The 22704-nt window shown below is 38.7% G+C and overlaps 1 protein-coding gene across 1 annotated transcript in view; it reads right to left on the minus strand.

The window, feature by feature from the left end:
• LOC139743544 (fibropellin-3-like) overlaps positions 1-20136 on the minus strand; it is a 56899-nt gene extending 36763 nt beyond the window's left edge. Inside the window, exons 1-4 of the mRNA XM_071654023.1 lie at positions 20067-20136; positions 13866-13988; positions 11600-11941; positions 9947-10066 (exon numbers count right to left, since the gene is read on the minus strand). Coding sequence (XP_071510124.1) covers positions 9947-10066; positions 11600-11941; positions 13866-13988; positions 20067-20136 — 655 coding nt within the window. The remainder of the gene's footprint in view (positions 1-9946; positions 10067-11599; positions 11942-13865; positions 13989-20066) is intronic.
• Positions 20137-22704: the final 2568 nt, after the last annotated feature.

Consider the following 22704-nt stretch of genomic DNA (forward strand, 5'->3'; position numbering starts at 1 on the left):
TTTCTCTGAATGTTTGCTACCAATATACTCCGGTCGGATTTTCGAAGCATGTCAGTCCAATATGTATGTCAACTGTACTTTACAAAGTGCGCTTGCACATTTTTTTTTTTTTGTCCTCCCAGGTTTAAAGTGCAAATAGATGTCGTATCAAATACATTATTTGTTTTCTATCAAAATTGGGCAGACCTGGTCCTTGCTGGTAATAATAATGACAATAATAATAATAATAATAATAATAATAATAATAAAAACATTATAATAATAAAAATACTATTAGTTACCTCTACACGTTACGGGTTGACATGACGTCAGAACGTCGTCGCTTGGGTCACCGGAGAGGGTGAAGTCGGGACTCGCTGACTCGCCCCGGGAAGCTGTCACGCAAATGTAAGGCACATCAGCGCAGTTCACATCACCAGAAAGATCGATCTCGAAACCTAGATTGTCAAAGATGGCAGTTCCACCAGAAGCAATGCCAGTACTGCCCTGCCCTGGGGTCAGAGGAACGTTGTATGTGTCTGTACTCACTGAGCTCCCGTCCGCGGTTTGACTTCCAAAGGCGGTAAACTGCCAGAGGTTGGTTCCGCTCACGCTACCAGCGTTGCCAGCAGTGAGGTTAAGATTGAAGGATACGGTCTGTCCTGCCACTCCCTCTCGCAGAGCTCCCGGATCGGTGACGGAAATCGCTGAATTAGTTATCTCAACACCTGTTTAACGAGAATCAAAGCTGAGTATTGAACAATTACTTGCGCCTCAATTTTCACTGTGCTTCGAAATTAAAATATCATGTCGCAACAATGCGTCACAAGTTCCTATCAAACAAAGGTAGCAAAACATTGGAACCAGAGTAAGTCCCTTCCTTCTTTCTTTTTTTTTCTTTTTTTTTGGCGATCATATGCTTTTTTATATTCTCACATGTCTTTCATTAATTTCAAAATCGTCGGCAAGAAGAGCAACAACAGCACAATCATTTGCTATGAATATTGAAAATCAGATAAATCAAGCTACTTTTATTTTTTCGATCCTTAAAAACAACGATGTTACTTTTCGGACAGCCTTTTACAAAGGGTAGGGAGCAAGTTAGTTAGCCAGATGTGTTTCGCCACGATATGATATTACCTGCATCAAAGCACTGGATGAAATAGTGATTAATATGAAGATGATCGTGTTGTTGATGAGAATTACAAATGACACAAATATCGCACTGTTTTGTTATGTATCTTTTTGTATTGTATTGTATTGTATTGTATTGTATTGTATTGTATTGTTTTGCATTGCATTGCATTGAATTGTATTGTATTGTATTGTATTGCATTGTATTGTACTGTATTGTATTGTGCTGTATTGTGTTGTATTGTATCGTATTGTATGGTATGGTATTGTATTGTATTGCATTGTATGGTATTGTATTGTATGGTATGGTATGGTATTGTATGGTATTGTATTGTTTGGTATTGTATGGATTTTATTGTATTGTATTGTATGGTATGGTATGGTATTGTTTGGTATTGTATGGTATTGTATTTTATTGTATTGTATGGTATGGTATTGTATTGCATTTTTAAGGAATCTGCAATATAATATTGTAAGAAACGGATGGATAGTGCGTCTTGGCAGTGTTGCCATGGTATATTGCTATTGTGTCAAGACGGAGAAAAGAAAATCGAGCATAAAATGGGAAGAATATCGCTCACCTCAAAGATATGACTGCGGTCAATTAATATTTATGAGAACATCTCATGTAAAAATTATGAACAAATTCCAAAATCCTTTGCAGACATGTCCTTGGGAGAATTCTGAACACTCAGAATGATCAACATTTTCTTTGTTAGTACAACGTCTCTCAGCTATCAGCTTTTCGATCGTTGCTATGGTTATTGCGATTGTTGAAACTTACATTAAAATACTTGTAGTTTATTTGTACAGTTGAAACAGTGGTATGAAGTTGAATCTCTGGCAATGCAAACAATGTGAACTATAACAAATAAAACAGAAAAAAAGTCAGGAAGCAGTTATGTTGGGGTCATCCCATGAGCCGGACACCCACGAGTCAGAAGGACCACGATTTCAACATTGTAAACAACGCCAATGATTCACACAGCCCACGGGGTAAAGTATGAACTCGATACTATCACGACTATAGGTAAATAAGGCCCAGGAGTCCACCAGCAGACAAACAAGGTCCACAGGACCGACACTGCGTACATTCAGAGCCCGTGATGCAATCGAGTGTCGGACACGAGTACCTTGTTTGTCTTGCGTAGGACTACTTGCCCTCTTTTATCCAGTGTCGGACTCATGGGCTGTATGACTCCTTGGTGTCGGGCTCGTGATGGGCACATGTTATACCAAGTTATTGAAAACAAAAACAAAAAATGTTCAAAGGTGTTTTCGTTGTCCACACAATTCTGCCCGTGAACACCTACCTCTACATTCCACCTCATAACAAGAGACTGACTGAGCAGGAGTGAGATCGAAGTCAGGGGATGGGGTAGAGCCCTTCTCAATCTCAACGCAGATATAACGGAACTGAGAACACACCGGTCCACTCTGGAGATCAAGGTTGAATATCAGGCCGTCAATTGTGGCTGTCTCTCCGTAATTAAGGGTGGTATTGGCCTGAGATGGGGTCAAATTGATAGTGTTTTCACCGAAGCGAACTCCGCTGCCATTAGCGTAGTTGCTGGCAAAGCCGGTAACCGACCACAGACCACTCCCAACCGCGCTACCTCCACCGGCGTTAGCCTCCAAAAGGACGAGGAGAGTGACGTTGGTGCTCTCTCCCTGTCGGACGGATCCGACGACGGTGACCATGGAGCTGTCCAGCTCAACCCCTGCACAAAAATGAGATTTAGAATTACTCACAATGGACATGACAAAACTAAACAAATCTTCCTTTCAAAGTGATCTAAGACTCCAATCGTCGTCATTGCGAACTGCTGTGCAAATAGCAATTCAATATGGATAAAGGCTAAGAAAGAATCTCCTTGCCTCATTGTAATGGTTTGCCCTGTTAAATACAGTGAACTATTTAAAGAGGGTTTCATAAATAGAGCTTGCACGCCTTTTTTTTAACATGATATACAATAATTTGATAGGATGGTCGCCTAGTGGATAGAAAATATCCTCTTAAAGATGATAATTATAATAATTATTACGTAGCAGATCAATATCACGATGTAAGAAATCTGCATAAAAACTCTCATCATCACTAACATGAAGCCATCAAGACGACATTCCTTCAGGATACCAACCCTTGAGCAGATGGGGCTGATTACAATTGACCTGTTGATTTCATTTCAAACACAACAATTCAGCTTTTTCGAAATTATTTTGTCCTTTTGCAATGACATCAGTGTTGATTTTCAATCTAGCATGACTGCACGTACTTCTTGGCATGCAATTATACAGTATGCATTGATACATCATTTTTACTTTATCTGAATGTTTGCTACCAATAAACTCCGGTCGGATTCTCGAAGCATGTCATTTCAATATGTATGTCAAATACACTTTACAAAGTGTGCGTGCACATTTTTTTGTCCTCCCAGGTTTAAAGTGCAAATAGATGTCTAATCAAATATATTATTTGTTTCCTATCAAAATCGTGCAGACCTGGTCCTTGCTGGTAATAATAATGATAATAATAATAATAATAATAATAATAATAAAACAATATTATAATAATAAAAATACTATTAGTTACCTCTACACGTCACGGGTTGACATGATGTCAGAACGTCGTCGCTTGGGACACCGGAGAGGGTGAAGGCGGGACTTGCTGAGTCTCCCCGGGATGCTGTCACGCAAATGTAAGGCACATCAGCGCAGTTCACATCACCAGAAAGATCGATCTCGAAACCTAGATTGTCAAAGATGGCTGTTCCTCCAGAAGCAATGCCAGTACTGCCCTGCCCTGGGGTCAGAGGAACGTTGTATGTGTCTGTACTCACTGAGCTCCCGTCCGCGGTTTGACTTCCAAAGGCCGTAAACTGCCAGAGGTTGGTTCCGCTCACGCTACCAGCGTTACCAGCAGTGAGGTTAAGATTGAAGGACACGGTCTGTCCCGCCACTCCTTCTCGCAGAGCTCCCGGATCGGTGACGGAAATCGCTGAATTAGTTATCTCAACACCTGTTTAACCAGAATCAAAGCGGAGTATTGAACAACTGTTACTTGCGCCTCAATTTTCAATGTGTTTCGAAATCAAGATATCACGCTGCAGCAATGCGTCACAAGTTCCTATCAAACAAAGGTAGCAAACATTGGAACCAGAATAAGTCCCTTCCTTCTTTCCTTTGTTAGCGATTGTATGCTTGTTTGTTTTTACTTATCGCATATGTATTTCATTAATTGCGAAATCTTCGGCAACGAGAGCAACAGCAGCACAGTGCCATGAAGTCTAATCTACGGCAAGGCAAACAATGATAACCATACAAATAAAAGAGAAAAACAGTCGGGATGCAGTTATGTTGGGGTCATCCCATGAGTCCGACATCGACGAGTCAGAAGAACCACGATTTCGACATTTAAAAACCGTCCATGACTCACACAGCCCACGAGTCATAACATGAACTCGACATTATAGGAAAATAAGGCCAAGGAGTCCACCAGTAGGCAAACAAGGTCCACAGAAACTACGTTCATTCAGCCCTGTGATGCAATCGAATGTCGGACTCGTGTGTCTTGTTTGCCTAGTGTAGGACTCATTGACCTCTCTTTCCTAGAGTCGGACTCATGGGCTGTATGACTCCTGGGTGTCGGACTCGTGATGGGCACATGTTATACCAAGTTATTAAAAACAAAAAGAAAAACATTCAAAGGTTTTTTCGTTGTCCACACAATTCTGCCCGTGAACTCTTTTGACACCTACCTCTACATTCCACCTCATAACAAGAGACTGACTGAGCAGGAGTAAGATCGAAGTCAGGGGATGCGGCAGAGCCCTTCTCAATCTCAACGCAGATATAACGGAACTGAGAACACAACGGTCCACTCTGGAGATCAACGTTGAATATCAGGCCGTCAATTGTGGCTGTCATTCCGTAATTAAGAGTGGTATTGGCCTGAGATGGGGTCAAATTGATAGTGTTTTCACCGAAGCGAACTCCGCTGCCGTTAACGTAGTTGCTGGCAAAGCCAGTAACCGACCACAGACCACTCCCAACTGCACTACCTCCACCGGCGTTGGCCGACAAAGTGAGATAAAGATTAACGTTGTTGTTCTCTCCCTCGAGGACGAATCCGGTGACGTTGATGGCGGTGTTGTCCAGCTCAACTCCTGCACAATAAAGATATTTAGAATTACTTGCAACGCATAGGTCAAAACTAAACAGTTCTTCCTTTGAGGGTGATGTAAGTATGAAAATATGGTCTCTGCAAAATACTGCTTAGAGAACGATGAAAGAAAAACTAAGAACTAGAAGGAATCTCCTTTTCTAATTGTGATGTAATGATGGGGTCTGCTCAGATACCAGAGGGTTTTTCGAAGCTTTATTATATCATAGAATCATTCATTATGATACAGAATATAAACCCTTGAAATCCCCTGTGTTAATAGTCACTAAGTATCAGACCAGCATGACGATGGAAGAAAAAAAATAATACAACTGCCATCAGTACTAATAGGAAGAGACAAGGATGAATTTCCTCATGGACATCACCCTTGTGATAAAATGACACTGGTTACTCGTCCTGCTGATTTCATGCACAGCGATGAAGCTATTTCGTAGAAGTTCTGGCCTTTTTGTAAGAATACTATCAGTGTTGATTTTGAAAACTAGCATGACTGCACATGTTTCTATGCATACCACAAAATTAGTGCTGCGTACAAAGATAGAAGCACATTACTTTAATATTCGCTTAAATTCATTCTTGTTTCATTTTTCAAACATATCCCTTGATATTTATGTACTTTTCAACTTTAAAGTGTACTCAGTTTGCCAGGAAATTGAAAATGGAAAAGATTTGTGCTTAATATTAAGTTGGCTTGAAAGTAGAAACATATCCCTGTATATGTATGCTTGATACAAATTACGTTGGTTTGATTCTAGAAACATATCCCTTTCTATGAATTTGCTTTACAACCTTACACTGTATTCAATTTGGTAGAAGATCTAAAATGCAAAAGAGGTGTTTTATGAAATGGAATATTTGGTTTCTATCAGCAATATTCGTTATCAATTCTTTGATCAGATGGGGCTGATGACTGTTTTAAGACACAGCAATTCAGCTTTTTCGGAGGCAGATGTTATGAAAATTTGCAATAATGACATCAACATTAATTTCTAAAACTACCACGACTAAACATACTTCTCAGCGTGCAGTAAAAGAAGTACTTATGATGGTCTACACTCTGGTCTAAATCTCGAAACGTAGCCTATCCTTTCAAAATGAAACGCACTTCACAGTTGAGTGTATTCATATTTTTTTCCTCGCAAAATATTTATATATATATATATACATAAGTATATAAAAGATGTCTGATGAAATTAAGTACACTGTGTTTGTTTCCTATCAGCAACGTGCAGACAAGGTCCTTGTTGGTACGGTGAAGCCCCCCCCCCCCCCCCCCGAAAAAAAAAGATACTATTAGTTACCTCTACACGTCACGGGTTGACATGATGTCAGAACGTCGTCGCTTGGGACACCGGAGAGGGTGAAGGCGGGACTTGCTGAGTTTCCTCGGGATGCTGTCACGCAAATAAAAGGCACATCAGCGCAGTTCACATCACCAGAAAGATCGATCTCGAAACCTAGGTTGCCAAAGCTGGCTGTTCCACCAGCAGCAATGCCGATGCTGCCCTGCCCTGGGGTCAGAGGAACGTTGTATGTGTCTGTACTAACTGAGCTCCCGTCCGCGGTTTGACTTCCAAAGGCGGTAAACTGCCAGAGGTTGTTTCCGGTCAAACGGCTTCCCGCGTTGCCAGCAGTGAGAGTAAAGTTAAAGGACACGGTCTGTCCCGCCGCTCCTTCGCGTAGAGCTCCGGGAGAGGTGACAGAGAGTTCCGAGTTTGTAATCTCAACACCTGTTGGCAGATAGTCCAACGAATCACTATTACTTGCACCTCAATTTTGACGCCATTGTGAAACTCCTATAGATATCATGTTGCAGCAATGCTTCCTAAGTTTCTGTCCAACATAAGTAGCAAAGTTAACTCTCATCCTTTTTCTTTCCTTTTGATGGTGATGTTACGTTTCCACTTCTCACATCTTTCAGTGATTACGAATTTTAAGCAAGAGGGTCAACAGCACCATCATTTAGTTCAGACATTCAAATCAGACCATTCATGCTACAGGTCTTTCACCTATATAACATTGTGGAGAACGAAGTAACTTCGTTTAATACAGCATATTGAAGTAATACAGCATATTGCAAAGGGCAGTGAATTTGATTGGGCATATAATGTGAGTTTATCAGGAAAATTTTATACAGTGCAAGCTGAACGATCAATCATGACAAAAACTGGGGCGAAACGCTTTAAACGCTTGTTAATTCCCTTTAAAACATCAATCAGGATGCCTGGATTTCCTCCATATCACTTACATTTATTGTGTATGAAATGAAAGAACAAAATTTAACAGAACAATTGAAGCATGTCCCGATTAACAACGGAGCCAAACAAGCTGACTACTCGAGAAAGCTATAGTCCGAAGACACGACAAACCTCTGCAGGGGACTTCGGTACATGCAATCAGCGAGTCGTCGGTTGGGACACCTTGAAGGACATAGGCAGGAGACGGGCTGGTTCCTTGTGTCAGTCGTGCGCATAAATACTGCATGTCATCACAGGTGTAACCGGTACTTCCAGCTAAGTCTGGAGCCTGGATGTCTACTATGCTTGTACTGTCTGGAGGGCTCCAGAGCGTCTGTCGCTGAGCCACCGTCAGTGTGTCCAGATTCGGGGTACCTCCAATGGGAAACGCGCCCGTCGGGTTGCCACTGAAGAAGACCGCAAAGCCCCACAGATCGGATGTACTGGCACCTCCGACGGAGTACGTAGCCAGAGCAGAGGGCGAGAATGTGAAGCTGAACCCGAGTGACTGCGTTGATTCTCCCTCGATGATTGAGAAAATCGATGAATTCACGAAGATAGTTGAAGAAGAAACCAGCACAATACCTGTTTATAGCATGGAAGATGCTCATAAATAATGTAAGGGTCCTATATACACAGCAGGAATGGAAACCACTTGGCTGCATTATATCAGTGTGACCAGCGAAAAACATGGGATTGTGCTTGAAGCGGCATAAAATTATACTAAATTGCCATGAAGATATGTCACTTCAAGTCAACCAATTGTGGTGCCTCATCAGCTGACAAGCAAAAACAAAACAAAACAAAACGAAAATAACATTGCATTGTGGTATCCAATCGCATTATGGTTTCCAATCTCATTGTGGTGCCCAAACGTCCTCCCATTTTTTTCTACAAATTCTATGTTCCTAACTGAACTGTGGCGCTCGATAGCCAAAATGAATAAAAAACTACACAAAAAACACGTCTTCACAACTTTTCATATAGTCAATTTCGTCTAAAAATTAGCACACAAACTAACAAACCAACCAAAAAAAGACCACAGTACAACAGACGCCTGGAGATTTCCTTTCTGTAGCAATTATGCCAGAATTATGCTAAAAACAGCCATAATTATGCCATGCATAATGCTAGATGCTGAAACGTGTAAAGTTATGCCAGAAAGAATGATTATGCCAACTCTGGCAACATAGGCATTATTATTCCTTGGCGGTTTTACACGAACTGCCTCGATATCTTTTTTTTTAAGATGTGCACTTGATTTTACAGAGTAGGTTTTCATATCATGCATACGGAACGCACTATGGAATATTATCAGTATCATTTCGTCACATTTTCGGCTATGCAGTCCAACATTCCATTCATTATCTCATATATTTATCTCTTGACAAGTTAAAACAGACAACACACATCAAAATATAAATGTATGATCAACGAAACCAACTGTCATTGCCATGTAATTTCATCTGTGATTACTTTAAAGAATGTTTTGTTTGATAAGCTAATAATTATCTTTCAGAGAAAAAAAAGAAGAAAGTTAGAGTAAAGTTTCCTCTTGCCTGTTTCACATCTAGTGCCGGTAAAGCTAGCTGTGCAATTACAGGTGTATCCGCCAATTTCGCTGATACAGGTTCCTCCATAAAGACACGGATCTGAGCGGCAGAAGTCAACATCTGGGGTACATTTGAAACGAAGGAAATTTAAGGGGATGGAAACAGATTGTCTGGGCTTATTTCTAAACACGGTTTTTTCGACGAATAATCTGCACCATGCAGTTTGTTTAGTCTTTAAAAAACAGTGTTCTATGCGTAGCCGAATCGATAGTGTTCAGACCTGAGAATGCAGCTCAATATCAAACATAGTATAAACTAAAACAATTGTGTTCCTTTGTGTGATAATAAGACAACTCATCATCATTTTTTTGTCTAACACAGTTTAGTCACAATCTGCCTATCGACCAGAAAGCACGGCATACAAAGGCATATTATATGCCTGTCGTGCCAATGGCAAGAAAAATAAAAGCTGCCTTAAAACAGGTCAGATTACCACTTCCCCGAAGACTGCTTGGAGGGGAATTTCATCAAATTTGATGTCTTCTTTTCCAACCCTCTTCCTTCATAACTTAATAATTCTATTCGCTCATGAGCCAACAAATGAATTGAGGTAAATATTTGGGGCTCCCAAATTGCTTTGATATTGGTGAACCCTTCGGCGTATTCCCTAACACATTCGATATTTTATTGTGCTCTTGATACCAAACAACAACGAGTGTATCGTTTCGAATCTATCTAGAGTTACTATTTCAATGCCAAGTCCCCCCCCCCCAAGATAAAGAAAAGTTTAACGTTTTGAAGACTAAGCTCTAAACATATTTCATATATCAGCGATTGCAAACACGAGAAGTATAACTTACCCACTTCGCATCTGTCGCCTGCGTATCCAGGTGGACACATGCAAGTATAGTTCTGCCACAGATCAATGCAGGTGCCACCATTCATGCAAGGAACGCTTTCTGACAAACAGTCGTCTCCATCTAGAATAAAGCAAACATATCATGTCTTCCCTATCAACGAAGGTAATCATAAATTGGTAACATGATCACGTATTCGGACAAATCTATAAGAGAGAGACCATAGAATGATATGCGTTCAAAAAGTTGCCTTACTTTAATACAGCATATGTACAGTATACATGATCATGTTTTGGATAAAGAGTTTATTCTTTTGTAATTTGTTTAAAGAACTTTCACGTGAATATATGAGTTTTCAACTATTTCAAGACGTTTTCCAGAATGTTAGCCTTTTTGACACTCCAAGGTATACTCCTAATATTTCGGATGTTTGAAAAAAGACGTCGGTGTTTATGAAACGCTGTCACAAATTAATTGTGACATCATAAAGCAAAGACGATTTTTTTTTTGTACGCATATGTTGTAAAATGTAAAGAGCGCTGCGCTAGTACGGTCGCTTTCTTAAACGTCACAAAGCAATCGTGACATCGTGCCAAGTTCTGTACGGTCACTGTAGGATCCTTCCACGTCATGCAGCATTGCATATATACCACATAACTTCCCGCCTTATGTTTCCCCTCCTTTTATTCAAGTTGTCGATCCCAAATATAAAACAAATATACTCTGCCTGATTTCGAATTTCTGATTAAAACAATTGGCCGGTGCCTCCAAGAGCATTATTTTTGAGTCTTTTCTGCACATAGTCTTACCCAGATAGTCTGAATGCAAAGTGTATTATTTTGTATAATATTTCAGAATGTTAAAATGTTCGACGAGGAATACACTATTCGAAAAAAAAAAGTATCATTATATCTCATAAAATAGTAAACTATTTGGGAGATGGTGTCACAAGGCAATTGTGACATTGCAAAGGAATTCTGACATCGTGCACTGTTTCAATATAATCTATGTTAAGTATTGTTAAATATACACAAAGTGAACAATAGCTATAACGAAATACAATGTTTCACTATAATCCGTCTACAGTCATGGCAGTTATAATGGTTTATTGAGAGAAACAGGGATATTTTCTTGTATATCAGGATTTCCAGCAAGATTGTTTTATCTGGTGCGATGTGTTGTGATACAAATGATCTCCACATAAGCATCAAATGTGATATCTTGAACATTCTTTTTCAATCACTGGTCCCAAAGGTAAATAGGACTTCCTTTGGAGACGCGTTACCATGAGGAACCATGGGTAGTCTGTTTGAATCCATCTTCATTCGCTGCTCACACGGGTACATTCCAAAACCATGAATAGCACCTGTCAGCTACGTGTCAGCGAATTCATGCAACCTCTCGAACCGTATGCTAATCTGCAAGGGTCGTCTCATATCCCTGGTATGAAATTGTTCTAATGCATGTGTACTTTTTAATAGAGATCAGTGATAAACCTGCATACAATTAATTACGGGGAATTTCGAATACATTCGAGCCGGGTTAGCCTAATTCACACTTTGAACAAGGTATCCATACACAACCGGGTCTTTAAGGGACAAAAAAACTCTGCATTCTGTCTATTTCATATGCGAAAAAAAAGAAAATATTCCTTACCTCCACTGAGCATGAAGCTGTAGCCTTCACTTGGGACGTTTCTATCTGTCTCTACTAGAACCCAGAACTGATTAGAGTTGATAACTTGAGATTCCAGCAATGTTCCGTTGTGATACTCAGTTCTGTTTGGAGAATTGAACTCTGGATAATAATCAAATCCCACAATGAGGAAATCTTTTGAATTTTCCAAACTAAAATCTATGACTGTCAAATTGATCGTTGTGACACCGTGCATTCGCACCAGGAAAAAGCACGAGAACCTGTGGGGGAGCTCGGCTGGGTACCCATCACTTTGAACCAGAGCATTCTGTTCGTAGATATGACCGCTTTCACAAACCTGTACTGAAATCAAGAAAGACAAAGCAAAAAGACTGTGAGGTTTCAACAAGAGATAACTTCTTTTGATTCGGTTCGATCTGATTTATTTATTCTCTGTAAGGCATAACATTTTTCCCAGCAATATTCTCAAACATAATATAAATATACATGAATATGGTACAACACACTACGTCTTTTTACTACAAATTATTTTGTTTAATAATACTAGTTCTCCCCATACAAGTTCCATTTTCATTTCATTTCATTTTTTCCATTTAATTCATTTTTCCATCTACAAACAAAATCATGTGAACATTAATCATTCATAAAAAAGTAAAAAGTATTCTGTGCGAAAGAATTAATGTATTGGCGAAATTACTGTATCAACTGTCCTATCAATATCAAATGTCACTATCAGTCATTGCAATATGCGAACATCGGAAAAAATAGATGTGAACCATCTATAGGTGTGCTTCAGCTAAAGAGGTGATACTCACTATCCACTACATGTATTAATAGAAAAACCTCTTTGGTTCCAATTTGGAATATTATACAATTAACAGCGCCCTCTTTCAAAATTGATTCACTGAATGAAATGAGTATCCCGCAACCACTGGTTTCTCAGTAACAAACTTACATACAGATCAGTGTCTGCAATATTCACCACAATCATTCAATGTACTTATGATAAAAATGCGAACAGAGAAACCCGCACTCATTCTTTGAGCTGGAATTACGAGTACACTGCTGTACAAGTGTTTTCCTTCAGTTGCAATCAATTAACCCCGAAGTTAATCTTAAGCATGTTGAGCGGAGATTTTTCCGATAGGTTATTTTGTTGTTGTTTCGCTTCAAGCTACTTCTGACAAGCTTTCTGCTACAATATCATAATGTGCACATACTCTTATGCATACATATTTTCAACAATTATATGAACAATTTTCTCTCAGATTCATAATCATTTGATAAAGGGAAGGGAGCCCGAAATTTTTGTATTTCATATATATGTATATATGCCCACCTCTTTCATTTGCATCAAGTGTAGCAGAGACTGCTATTCAAGAGTTGGCCTATTTTATAGTCAAAGCAGGAAATGTTCCAGTAAGAAATAAACTGGTGTTTTATGCAGGGTGTATGCCATTGTCCCGCGAGACAGAGACAAGTGGATGCCAACCAATATCTGAGCTATTGAAAGCCCTAGTTCTGTGTTCGTCCCTAACCCTTAATTCTCTTTGCTCGTGTGGTCAGAAGCTATAGTGTGTGTATGTGTGCCACACACACACCCATTAACATGTGATTAACCTGACATAAACCCAAAGGATGTAGGCCTAAATCAACTTTGAAATAAATCGCCGAAGCGATGCAGCTTTTTATTTTTTATTTTTTTGTAATATATGTTGAAAAAAAGAAAGGGAAAACTGACCAGAAACAAATAATAAATAGTGAAACCTTTGAGCAAAAAGAAAAGGTTATATATATAAATTTTGTGAATAAAAACCTTCTTGTTTGAACTACAGATGGCGTATTTGAGACTCCTTCTTCTTTATAAATATATGTAATTATAATATATAAACATGTTACACTAAAGGTACGTATTGAAGTGCTTAATGAAGAGTAAGGAATTGGCTAAATCAAAACGTAACACCACAGGCTTCATACCAAGCGAATAAACACGAATGTCATCCTTTTTTTGTGTGTGGCTTTTCTTTATTTTAAAATGCTTGTTTAATTTTCGGCACCCGTATAAAAGGATAATTACATCACCATGGCTAGAGACATATTCTTTAATTGAATATTAACTAGAACCATCTTTTTGACCGTTTGTGTTTGGGCTGAACAGCTGAAAGTGTATGTGTAGATGGCAGCACTTGCCGAAACAATATTCAACATAAATAATTATAAAGATTACAATAAGTCATAAATCTGAAATCATTCTTTGAAGACTTACTGTTGACGGACCGGTCGCAGTTACGTCCAGCATATTGCCCGATGCACTCACATGTTGCATATCCATAGTCGCCTTCGTCCACACAATTTGCGTTCGTAATGTCACAGGCGGAGGTTGCACACTCTGAAATACAACCAAAAAAGAACAAACGCAACATTTATTTATTTTATCATTTATTCATCTATCTAATTATTAATTTATTCATTTATCTATTTATTTCATTCATTCATACATTCATACGTTCATTCGAATCAATTCACTCATTTATTTACTCATTTATTTGTTCTTCTATCTATTTATTTATCTATTTATCTATCTATCTATGAATAGTATCAAAACAACTACCATGGACAGGAGTTGATGGAAGCTGACAGGGCGATTTGAAGTAGCTTACACAGTGACACAACATATCAATATCACACACAATTTGCTTATGAAATAACTAACATTACACAGCGTACACCTTTTGGAAAACGCTAAGGCGCATGCATTGCAGTTTGAACACATCAACACAAGCATACGCATTATGCACAGCGCATAATTGCGTAACCCAAGCATTCGCAAAAGGGTAAAGGTATTACAAACAAACAGGTGCGAACCGGCAATCGACACACTTACATCCACACGCAAGCTGACAATGTGTACACCTTCACTTTCTCTCTTTCCTTCTCTCTCTCTCTCTCTCTCTCTCTCTCTCTCTCTTACGGAGTGTACACACTTGAAATTATCGTACGTTGTGCTCCTGGCAATCAATATTGAGTAGTTTGAAGTTGAAATGATAAAACATCAACAAAATCGAAAGACCAAGAAAAAACAAACAGACAAATTAAATGCAAAAATCATCAGCATTGCTCATTATTTTAGAACTGGGGAAGTTGACAGTGTGTACAGTGCTAGGAGGTTTTGTCCCAATAGGCGCTCAGAGCACACAAAATATAAAAGTTGATAATACAATGGTTAAGTGCTACTTGCGTTTTAGAGGCCCAGTGTTTATTTTTATTCGATCCGTTTTATTTTCAAAGGGTAACCCTTTAAGTTTGAAAAAAAAAGATATTTACAAAGGGACCTTATATCGTAGATAATTTTTCATTTACAATTCAATTTCAATTTCAATTTCTATTTCTATTCCATTTTTTAACACGATCGTATAGATATCACTTTTTTGGTAACAGAAAATAGGGTGCGTAAAACTATGTAGGATTAAAGGAATGTACAATGATTGTAGCACCTTACGATAATTATACATTATCATAAAACTCAAGTGATATGAAGTAAGTAAACAATGTGGATAATTCGAAAAATGGAGGGACCCAATAACAAGACAAAGCTTGTAGGATGTGGGCCCCTCAGAAGAAAAAAACATCAGTTAAAAGTAAGAAAAAAGTCTGGAAGATTAAATTGAGGAAGATATGAAAGATGAAGTTGCGGCAAACAACCTGTGTATAGGTCTATATAGTACTCATTCTCCAAGCACAACTTCTGGCAAATGATAAGGAGCTTTAGATTAGCGATGGGTGCGGACGTTAGACGACGATTGCGTTTTCCGTTCTCCTCTCTCCCTGCGTCGTGTTGCAAAGTAGATTAGATTTCGCGAAGACGCAGCCTATACAACGTAAAATGGCGCCCCCATACACTGTAATCATTGCATGAAGTAGCTCTCTGCGCCATGACTTTGAGCGGACACAAAAATGGTCCACAGCTCGTCGGGACAACTCAGACGAGGCAAAATTGACTTTGATTAGCGATTTCGCGAATGCGTAGAACATTTTGTTTTTCTCTCGGCCGCGTCGTGAAAATCTAAAGCTCCCTGGGTACTTTATTCGAGTGCCAAAGAGTACGGTGTGAATCACTGAACTCTATAGAGTTCAGCGGTGTGAATTCTTCGTTTGTACGTTATCCTCACTCACATTGAAGAGGGCGCACTATGATATTACTATATTACATGGTAACAACAAGAATCCAGCTTCCTGATTGACTGTTGGTGTAGGAATTTGCTATTCCAGCAAGACTAATTTGCTATCATAGCATCTTTTATGAAATGGGGCCAAGATGGCTCTGGCAGTCTTTTATTCACAGTAAATTGGAAGAATAGATTTAACCCCAAGCTGCCAGAGAGAAGTTTGCCGCAAAAGTCATCACCCTGTCCTCAAAAGATTTACCCAGACGAGAGCGCTCTGAGATAGAAATAGGAATTTCTATACCTTGAAACGTGCTGCCAATTTCAGAATCAATTAAAAATTCCGCGATGAACATACTTTTGAGATCTCTGCAAGTGAATCAAACATTTCAAATACATCTATTCCATTCAGCTCAAATCAATCACAAGGATGAATTTATACGGAATAAGACAGCTATGCAGAGATCCGATGAGGACATTTCCTGAGAAGTTACACTAGCAGGTATTGTGTTGCCCTGAAACAATAGAACACTGTTTTAATACAATTGATCCCAAAAATATGTAAAAACGCATACAAATACACACACAAACACGCACACACAAACGAAAAATATAAACAAGGTACAGGTTCACAGACATTACATAACATTACATAACGATAACAAGAACAATAAATCGCTCAAAAGAAAGCGAATTTGTTATTTTTCTGTACGTTGATAATTTTATTAATGAATAGGAGAATAAAACTGAATCATGATGAAAATGATATGATACAACAAGAAACGACTGGAATATTCTTTCGGTTTCTTATTTTTCTGACGAAGTAGTACGTAACAAGTGTTTTCATTATCACTTATGTGACTGAACGTTTTCAATCTCAGTCAATTCAGTTCAGTTCATATTTATTTCGGGTTTTTTTTTTCACGATGAAATAATATATAAACACAAATCTCACTCTCTTCAGTGACAAAAATGATGCATGTAAATTCATACAAAGAAAACAATAATCAAAACTTACAGTAAGGGTACATTACAATGGTTGCCAGAGTAACGAAAGTGAAATAAATGTCAATATGCATTGTGTGAAAAAAAAAAAAGCGGAGGGACTCACTAAAAAAAACAGCGCTTGTAGAGTGTGGGCCCCTCTTACACCAATGATAAGATTTTAAGGAAGAGATATGATTATCTAGAACTTTATACTCTGAACACTTTCTACGAAAACAAGGAGCAACTGCAGCAACTATAAAGGTACCACAATAGTGGGCGTCCACAAAATCCATCGGGTATACCGAGCCTGTTGGAGAGAACAGTGTCTCACAGTGTATTTACAATGTGGTCACACAGTTGACAATGTGAAAATTTCAGTGTGAGGATGTGCACATCATGGTGCTGGTTTTTTTCACAGAGAGTTAGCCTGTAATTCTATTTCGAGGCACATTGTGGAGTTGGAGAAGAAATGCAATCTGCTAAAATGTGTGATTATGCGTTTTATGAAAATATACAAACATGTAAAATCTGCGAACATTACAAACTTTTGTAGGCTTTGTGTTACATGCTTTTGTGAAAACGGCAGTTTCTAGGTTAGCTTTGAAAGAATGTGATTTGAGAGAATGTTTACAAAAACGGATAGGCCTACATGGACAGATATACTAATTCCACAAACATGGTGCAACCGCTGAGAAGGCCCAAACGATGACTTGGTTCTCGGAGTTACGTCCAAAAGTTCAGCAGATCAGAGGCTAACACTCAGCACAATAAGATCTTCAATACACGAGGGAGCAAAGCCATCGGCTGCTTTCCAAGTGATGGATAGAATATTGTATCCAATATGAAAATTGACTGCTAGCCAATGCAAGCTTTTCAAGACGGGTACAATGCATTCCTTTTACATGTTTTGGATAAAACAGTGGTGTTTTATGCTCTTGATTATTTGCAGCTTAGCTGATGAAAGAGATAGCATATCATACGAGTTGCACGGAGAGGATTGCAGTAATCGTCGTGAAGTTGCAAATACGTAAATTATAATCAGGACATCTTTAACTGACCGTGTTATGTTCCTCATCTTAATGGCAATACGAATGTGACAATGAGTGGACTGGCATCTCTCCGAACATGTAGCAAGTTTCCACTACTACCACGACTACAGTGAGAAGACCCGAATCGACATGTGTTAAAGGAAACCAAAACCCAAAGAGCAATGTGGATTGAGTGAAAGCAGCAATATTACTTACACACATCAGTGAAAGTTTGAGAAAAATCAGATAATCGATGCAAAAGTTATGAATTTCCAAAGTTTTGGTGTTGCAATCACTGGGTAAGGAGACTATAGTTCATAACGTCATGTGTGGACAGCAATATAAAGAAAATACAAAGAAAATTCCACAGAAATTCATTTTTCATGAAAATTACACATTCCATCAACTTTTAACTGTCATCATTCTAAGGGTAGTAAACATTTCCCCTGATTTCTGAAAGCGGTTAGTCAAGTGCTCTTTTATTACGCAAGAAAAGTGAAAGCATGTTGAATTTTCTTTACATTTTCTTTATATTGTTGTCCACACATGATGTCATAAACTCAAGCAGTCTCCTTATCCAGTGGTTCCCACACCAAAACCTTAGAAGTTCATAGCTTTTGCATCGATTGTCCGATTTTCCTCAAACTTTCACTAATGTGTTTTACTAATGTTGCTGCTTTCAATCAATCCACATTTCTCTTTAGATTTTGGTTTCCTTTAAGAAGATATATTCTCTTTTGATCGGTCCCAATTTAGTCCTCTCCGTACCACTAATTGCAATAACCACTCACATAGTATAGCAACAAAATTAAGAGCGGAGTTTACAGCGTTAATCCCATGCATGTTTATTTATTCTGCCAGCGCGTGGTACATTACTCTTATGCAAAGGAGAATGTCTCCCATGAACGTTCCTTGGATCATAAACCAATGAAGCAATAGCAACATAACAATATGAATTTGAATGACAAACATTCATTGGAAGAAAAAAGAAACCTTCCCATGGGCGTATCAACGCGTCAGTATTTTTTTTCCCTTTTTTTGCGTTCTTCTCCACATGCGCTTCAATTGAACGATATTGATAGCTTCTTAAAATCTTCGAGATTTGTAAAGTACATCACAATCTTTACAACGACACTCACTCCGCTGAATACTGCACAGGGATGCTATTTGCATATTGTTTTCCTGCATAGTAGAATGGAGATGTTTTATTCAGACGTCAAGAATTGAAATGAAAGTACAATAACCCTAACTCGAAGATAAACAGTAGAAACATGAAGCTGTTTGTGGAATACGAATTACCTCAACGGGACAGGACAATGTCATACGCTTATTGACAACAAATCTATTCTTATCATCATCAGTTTAATGTGAATATTTCCTGACACAATGAAATCCACATTTTTTTTAATGATAAGTACGCATTTTCTCGAATTGGTACTGTCACATGATAAGGATGATATTGTTCCCCCTGCTTTCCAAAAGAGGTAAGTAAAGTGCACTTTCATTTCGCTAGAAACATGAAATTACGTTGAGTTCTGTTAACTTTTTCTTTATATTGTTGCCCTGCAGTAATGTCACAAACTGATGTAATGTTCTCATCAAGGGATGGCGGCATTGAAACTTTATAACTTAATAACTTTGATGCGATTATCCAATTTTCGTCAAACTTTTACTAAACTCACTAATCTTTCTACTGATATTGCTGCACTCACTCAATGTACACATTTATTTAGATAAACTAGCTTGTTCCTTAATTTGAGGCTGGTCATGTTCTTCTGTGACGTTCGAGTGACTCTACACAGGGAAGCATATATCTTGGGATTTGTGTAATAGTGTAACTTGAAGTCGGAAACAATTTATGTGACGGAGTCGAACATGCGTTGTGTGTTGTTAAAACAAAAACAAGAAACACACCTAAACTGTGATGCCATTTAAAGCATTTTCTCAGCATTTAACTCTAATTCTAGGTCAGAAATAAGGTCCTTTTTCAGCTGTTATTTATTTCTTATTTATTTGAATAATTCATTCTTTAAATACAAGTTTGTTGTTTATATATTGTGCATATACAGTGTGAATATACAGAGTAAATAACGTATACTACACTAAGATTGTTTCGCTCTTTCACATCTCTGCATCACTACGTTTTAAGTCAGTTAAGTAGAGCCTTCGTTAATCGGTGACGATTATCGAGGAAGACCTACAAAATGTTAAAAAAAAACCCACAATACATGTACAGACCAAGTTATGAGAAATGAATGGGGTAAAAAGTAAGGAAGAGTAATAACTCACCTCCTACGGCTGAAACCTGAGTAATATGAATGAAGCACAGGGCTGCGAAGATTAGGAGCCATCTAGCCATGGCGGACAAACTTTCCAGTACAGAACTCCAAAGATAATGAACTTAAAATTAGGAGGAGGTAATGGGCTTGGCCTTACTGGCCTGTGGAAGCACTACTGACAGTCTGATGCCTTCGTGTGTTCTCGCGCTTCTGATTTACAAATCAGTTCAAGGCACCACACCTTGCTCTCGATCGTACCTCATCAAAAGCAGTCATGCACGATCAAGCGTCTATCTGAACCAAAATCTCCCCCCCCCCCTCCTTCTCTCTTTCTCTCTCTCTCTCTCTCTCTCTCTCTCTCTCTCTCTCTCTCTCTCTCTCTCTCTCTATCTCTCTCTCTCTTTCTCTATGTATCTATCTCTTCTTATATCACTAACAATACATACAAGGAGAAAAAAAATGTCATCACTTAATGATAATAGAGACCTGGCCCTGAAGTTGACTTTGGGGGATTGGAATCCCGTTGATGAAAGCTAAATGCACCAAAGCATACCAATCGAGCATCCTACACAGAAAGAGAACAATACTCATTTCATCATGGCCAATCACCTGCAACATTTATCGAGAGCTCCATTCAAGTTGGCCAACTCTTTAATGCATTTGATAGAAGTGGTGCATGTAGACAAAAACGAGAAAATGACAAACAACTCAGTCATGGACAAATTTCATATTCTCTTGTACTCTCTCTCTCTCTCCATCTATCTAAAGCACACACATACACACACACGCGCGCACACACACACACACACACACATATTTTTGCATAGTTTAAATATTATGTGTAGGTGCTCAGACGTCTGAGTATTAGGCAAGTTGAATGTCTGAAACAAATCAGCATTCATTGTTCATTCTCGTACCGTAAAATTTCCTGAAACCAGTTACCAAGATTCCTTTTTTTTTATATGCTACAGCAGACTGTTCCAAGCGAGAAAACGAGACTGTATATAATTATATCGCACTCATAAAACTCTTTTTATAGTTCAACGGGACCACCCCTAGCCACTGGCGAGCACTGCGTGGTATAGTGGTGGGCCATGGTCTTTGATAGTAAATTGAAATTCTGGGGTTCGAATCCTGCTTAGTTTGATTTTCCTTGGTAAAGACATTTTGACCACACTGTCCCCCCCCCCCCCGAGCTCCGCAGCTGGCAATGCTGTAGTAATAATAACACAAACAGGGTACTATGGGAGATCAAAGTCAACACTGAAGAAGCTACCCTGCGTCAATAGCACAGTATCATAACGCCATCACGTTCCAGGGGCGGATCCAGGAATTCCGTGAAGGGGATGCGCCTTTGCAAAATTAAAGGGGGTGCACGCAACCCTCCTCCCCCCCCCCCCCATTTTTTTATTTCTTTTGTTTTAACCAAAAACAAAGAGGGGGCGCGCGCCAGGTGCACCCCCCCCCCCAATCTGCCACTGCGTTACTCCTACTCCACCCAAGTATGGCTTCGACACCACACCCACACCCTCTCCCTAAACAGACGTCAGTCACAAAGAAGGTTTGATGATAACGCTATTTCATTCCAGATGACACCAATGAATGATGATGAGTCAAAAGTCTTCTCTTCTCCTCCCTTCTCTCTATTCTCTTCCTATTCGTGTCCCTTATTCTCGGTTGTTCTTTTTTTTTCTTAATATATTCCACCTTGTGTTGTCCTTTTTGGTCAAATGACATTTGAAATACTTTAAAAATTCACATTATTTGTTCTACGTGCGTGTGTTCCGCTCCTTTAGTTTAAAAAAACAAAAATGTAACAAGACATATATGTTCAGAGGCCGTTGTCCAAGTCACGCGATTTGCTTATTGATAATGGTCTCCCCCACCTGTACACTTAAAGATCTGTAATGAAATTAATGCATTATTTCACATGATTATACTTGTAATGTGAAATCTTGTATTTTTATGACTTGTGAATATGTTTGATATCATTATACTTATTTCTGTTATGTTCAAGCGGAGAAACAAAACTTACTGAAACTGGAAATGAAAATAAAAATGAGCCATACAATCAACTGTAAAGTACGTCAAGGTTCCTTCTTAAGTACATCCACAATTTTATTCTACAATTCCCCAACAGTTGACATATTTTCTGCTCATTCTCCAAGAAAACAATATTCTATAGGTATCGAAGGAACAGAAGAGCAATCTAAGGATGTGATGCAGTTTTTAGAAGTGACCAGTCAAAGTCGAAGAGGATCTAGAATCTTCCTCCAAGCATTTCAAAAAAAAAAATCATTATATTAAAAAGTATACTTCGAGTTGAATTGTCAGCAGTAACCATAGCCACTATTGGGCATCGTTATAAGCTTTAGCGTGTCAGGAGATACCACATTTTGAGATTGCCTAAAATCACGTTGCCATTCATTGGTAGCTCATTTCCTAGCCATCTTAAAAAGAAATAATTTCTAGGCCTATTCTATCGAAAAAATCTGATATAACTCAATTGATTTCACTGTCCTGTCGTTTGCTAACAATGTTATCTCTCATAGCGGTCTGTAAACCCATAAACTATCTCCATGGAAAAACACCTCGGAATATTCTGCTTATGGAGAGAAATAGGAACGAAAGATAGTACGATGTTCTAG

This window comes from Diadema antillarum, unplaced genomic scaffold (assembly GCF_040938485.1).
Source record: "Diadema antillarum isolate AM-2024a unplaced genomic scaffold, OU_Dant_1.0 seq00001096_RagTag, whole genome shotgun sequence".
NCBI lineage: Eukaryota > Metazoa > Echinodermata > Echinoidea > Diadematoida > Diadematidae > Diadema > Diadema antillarum.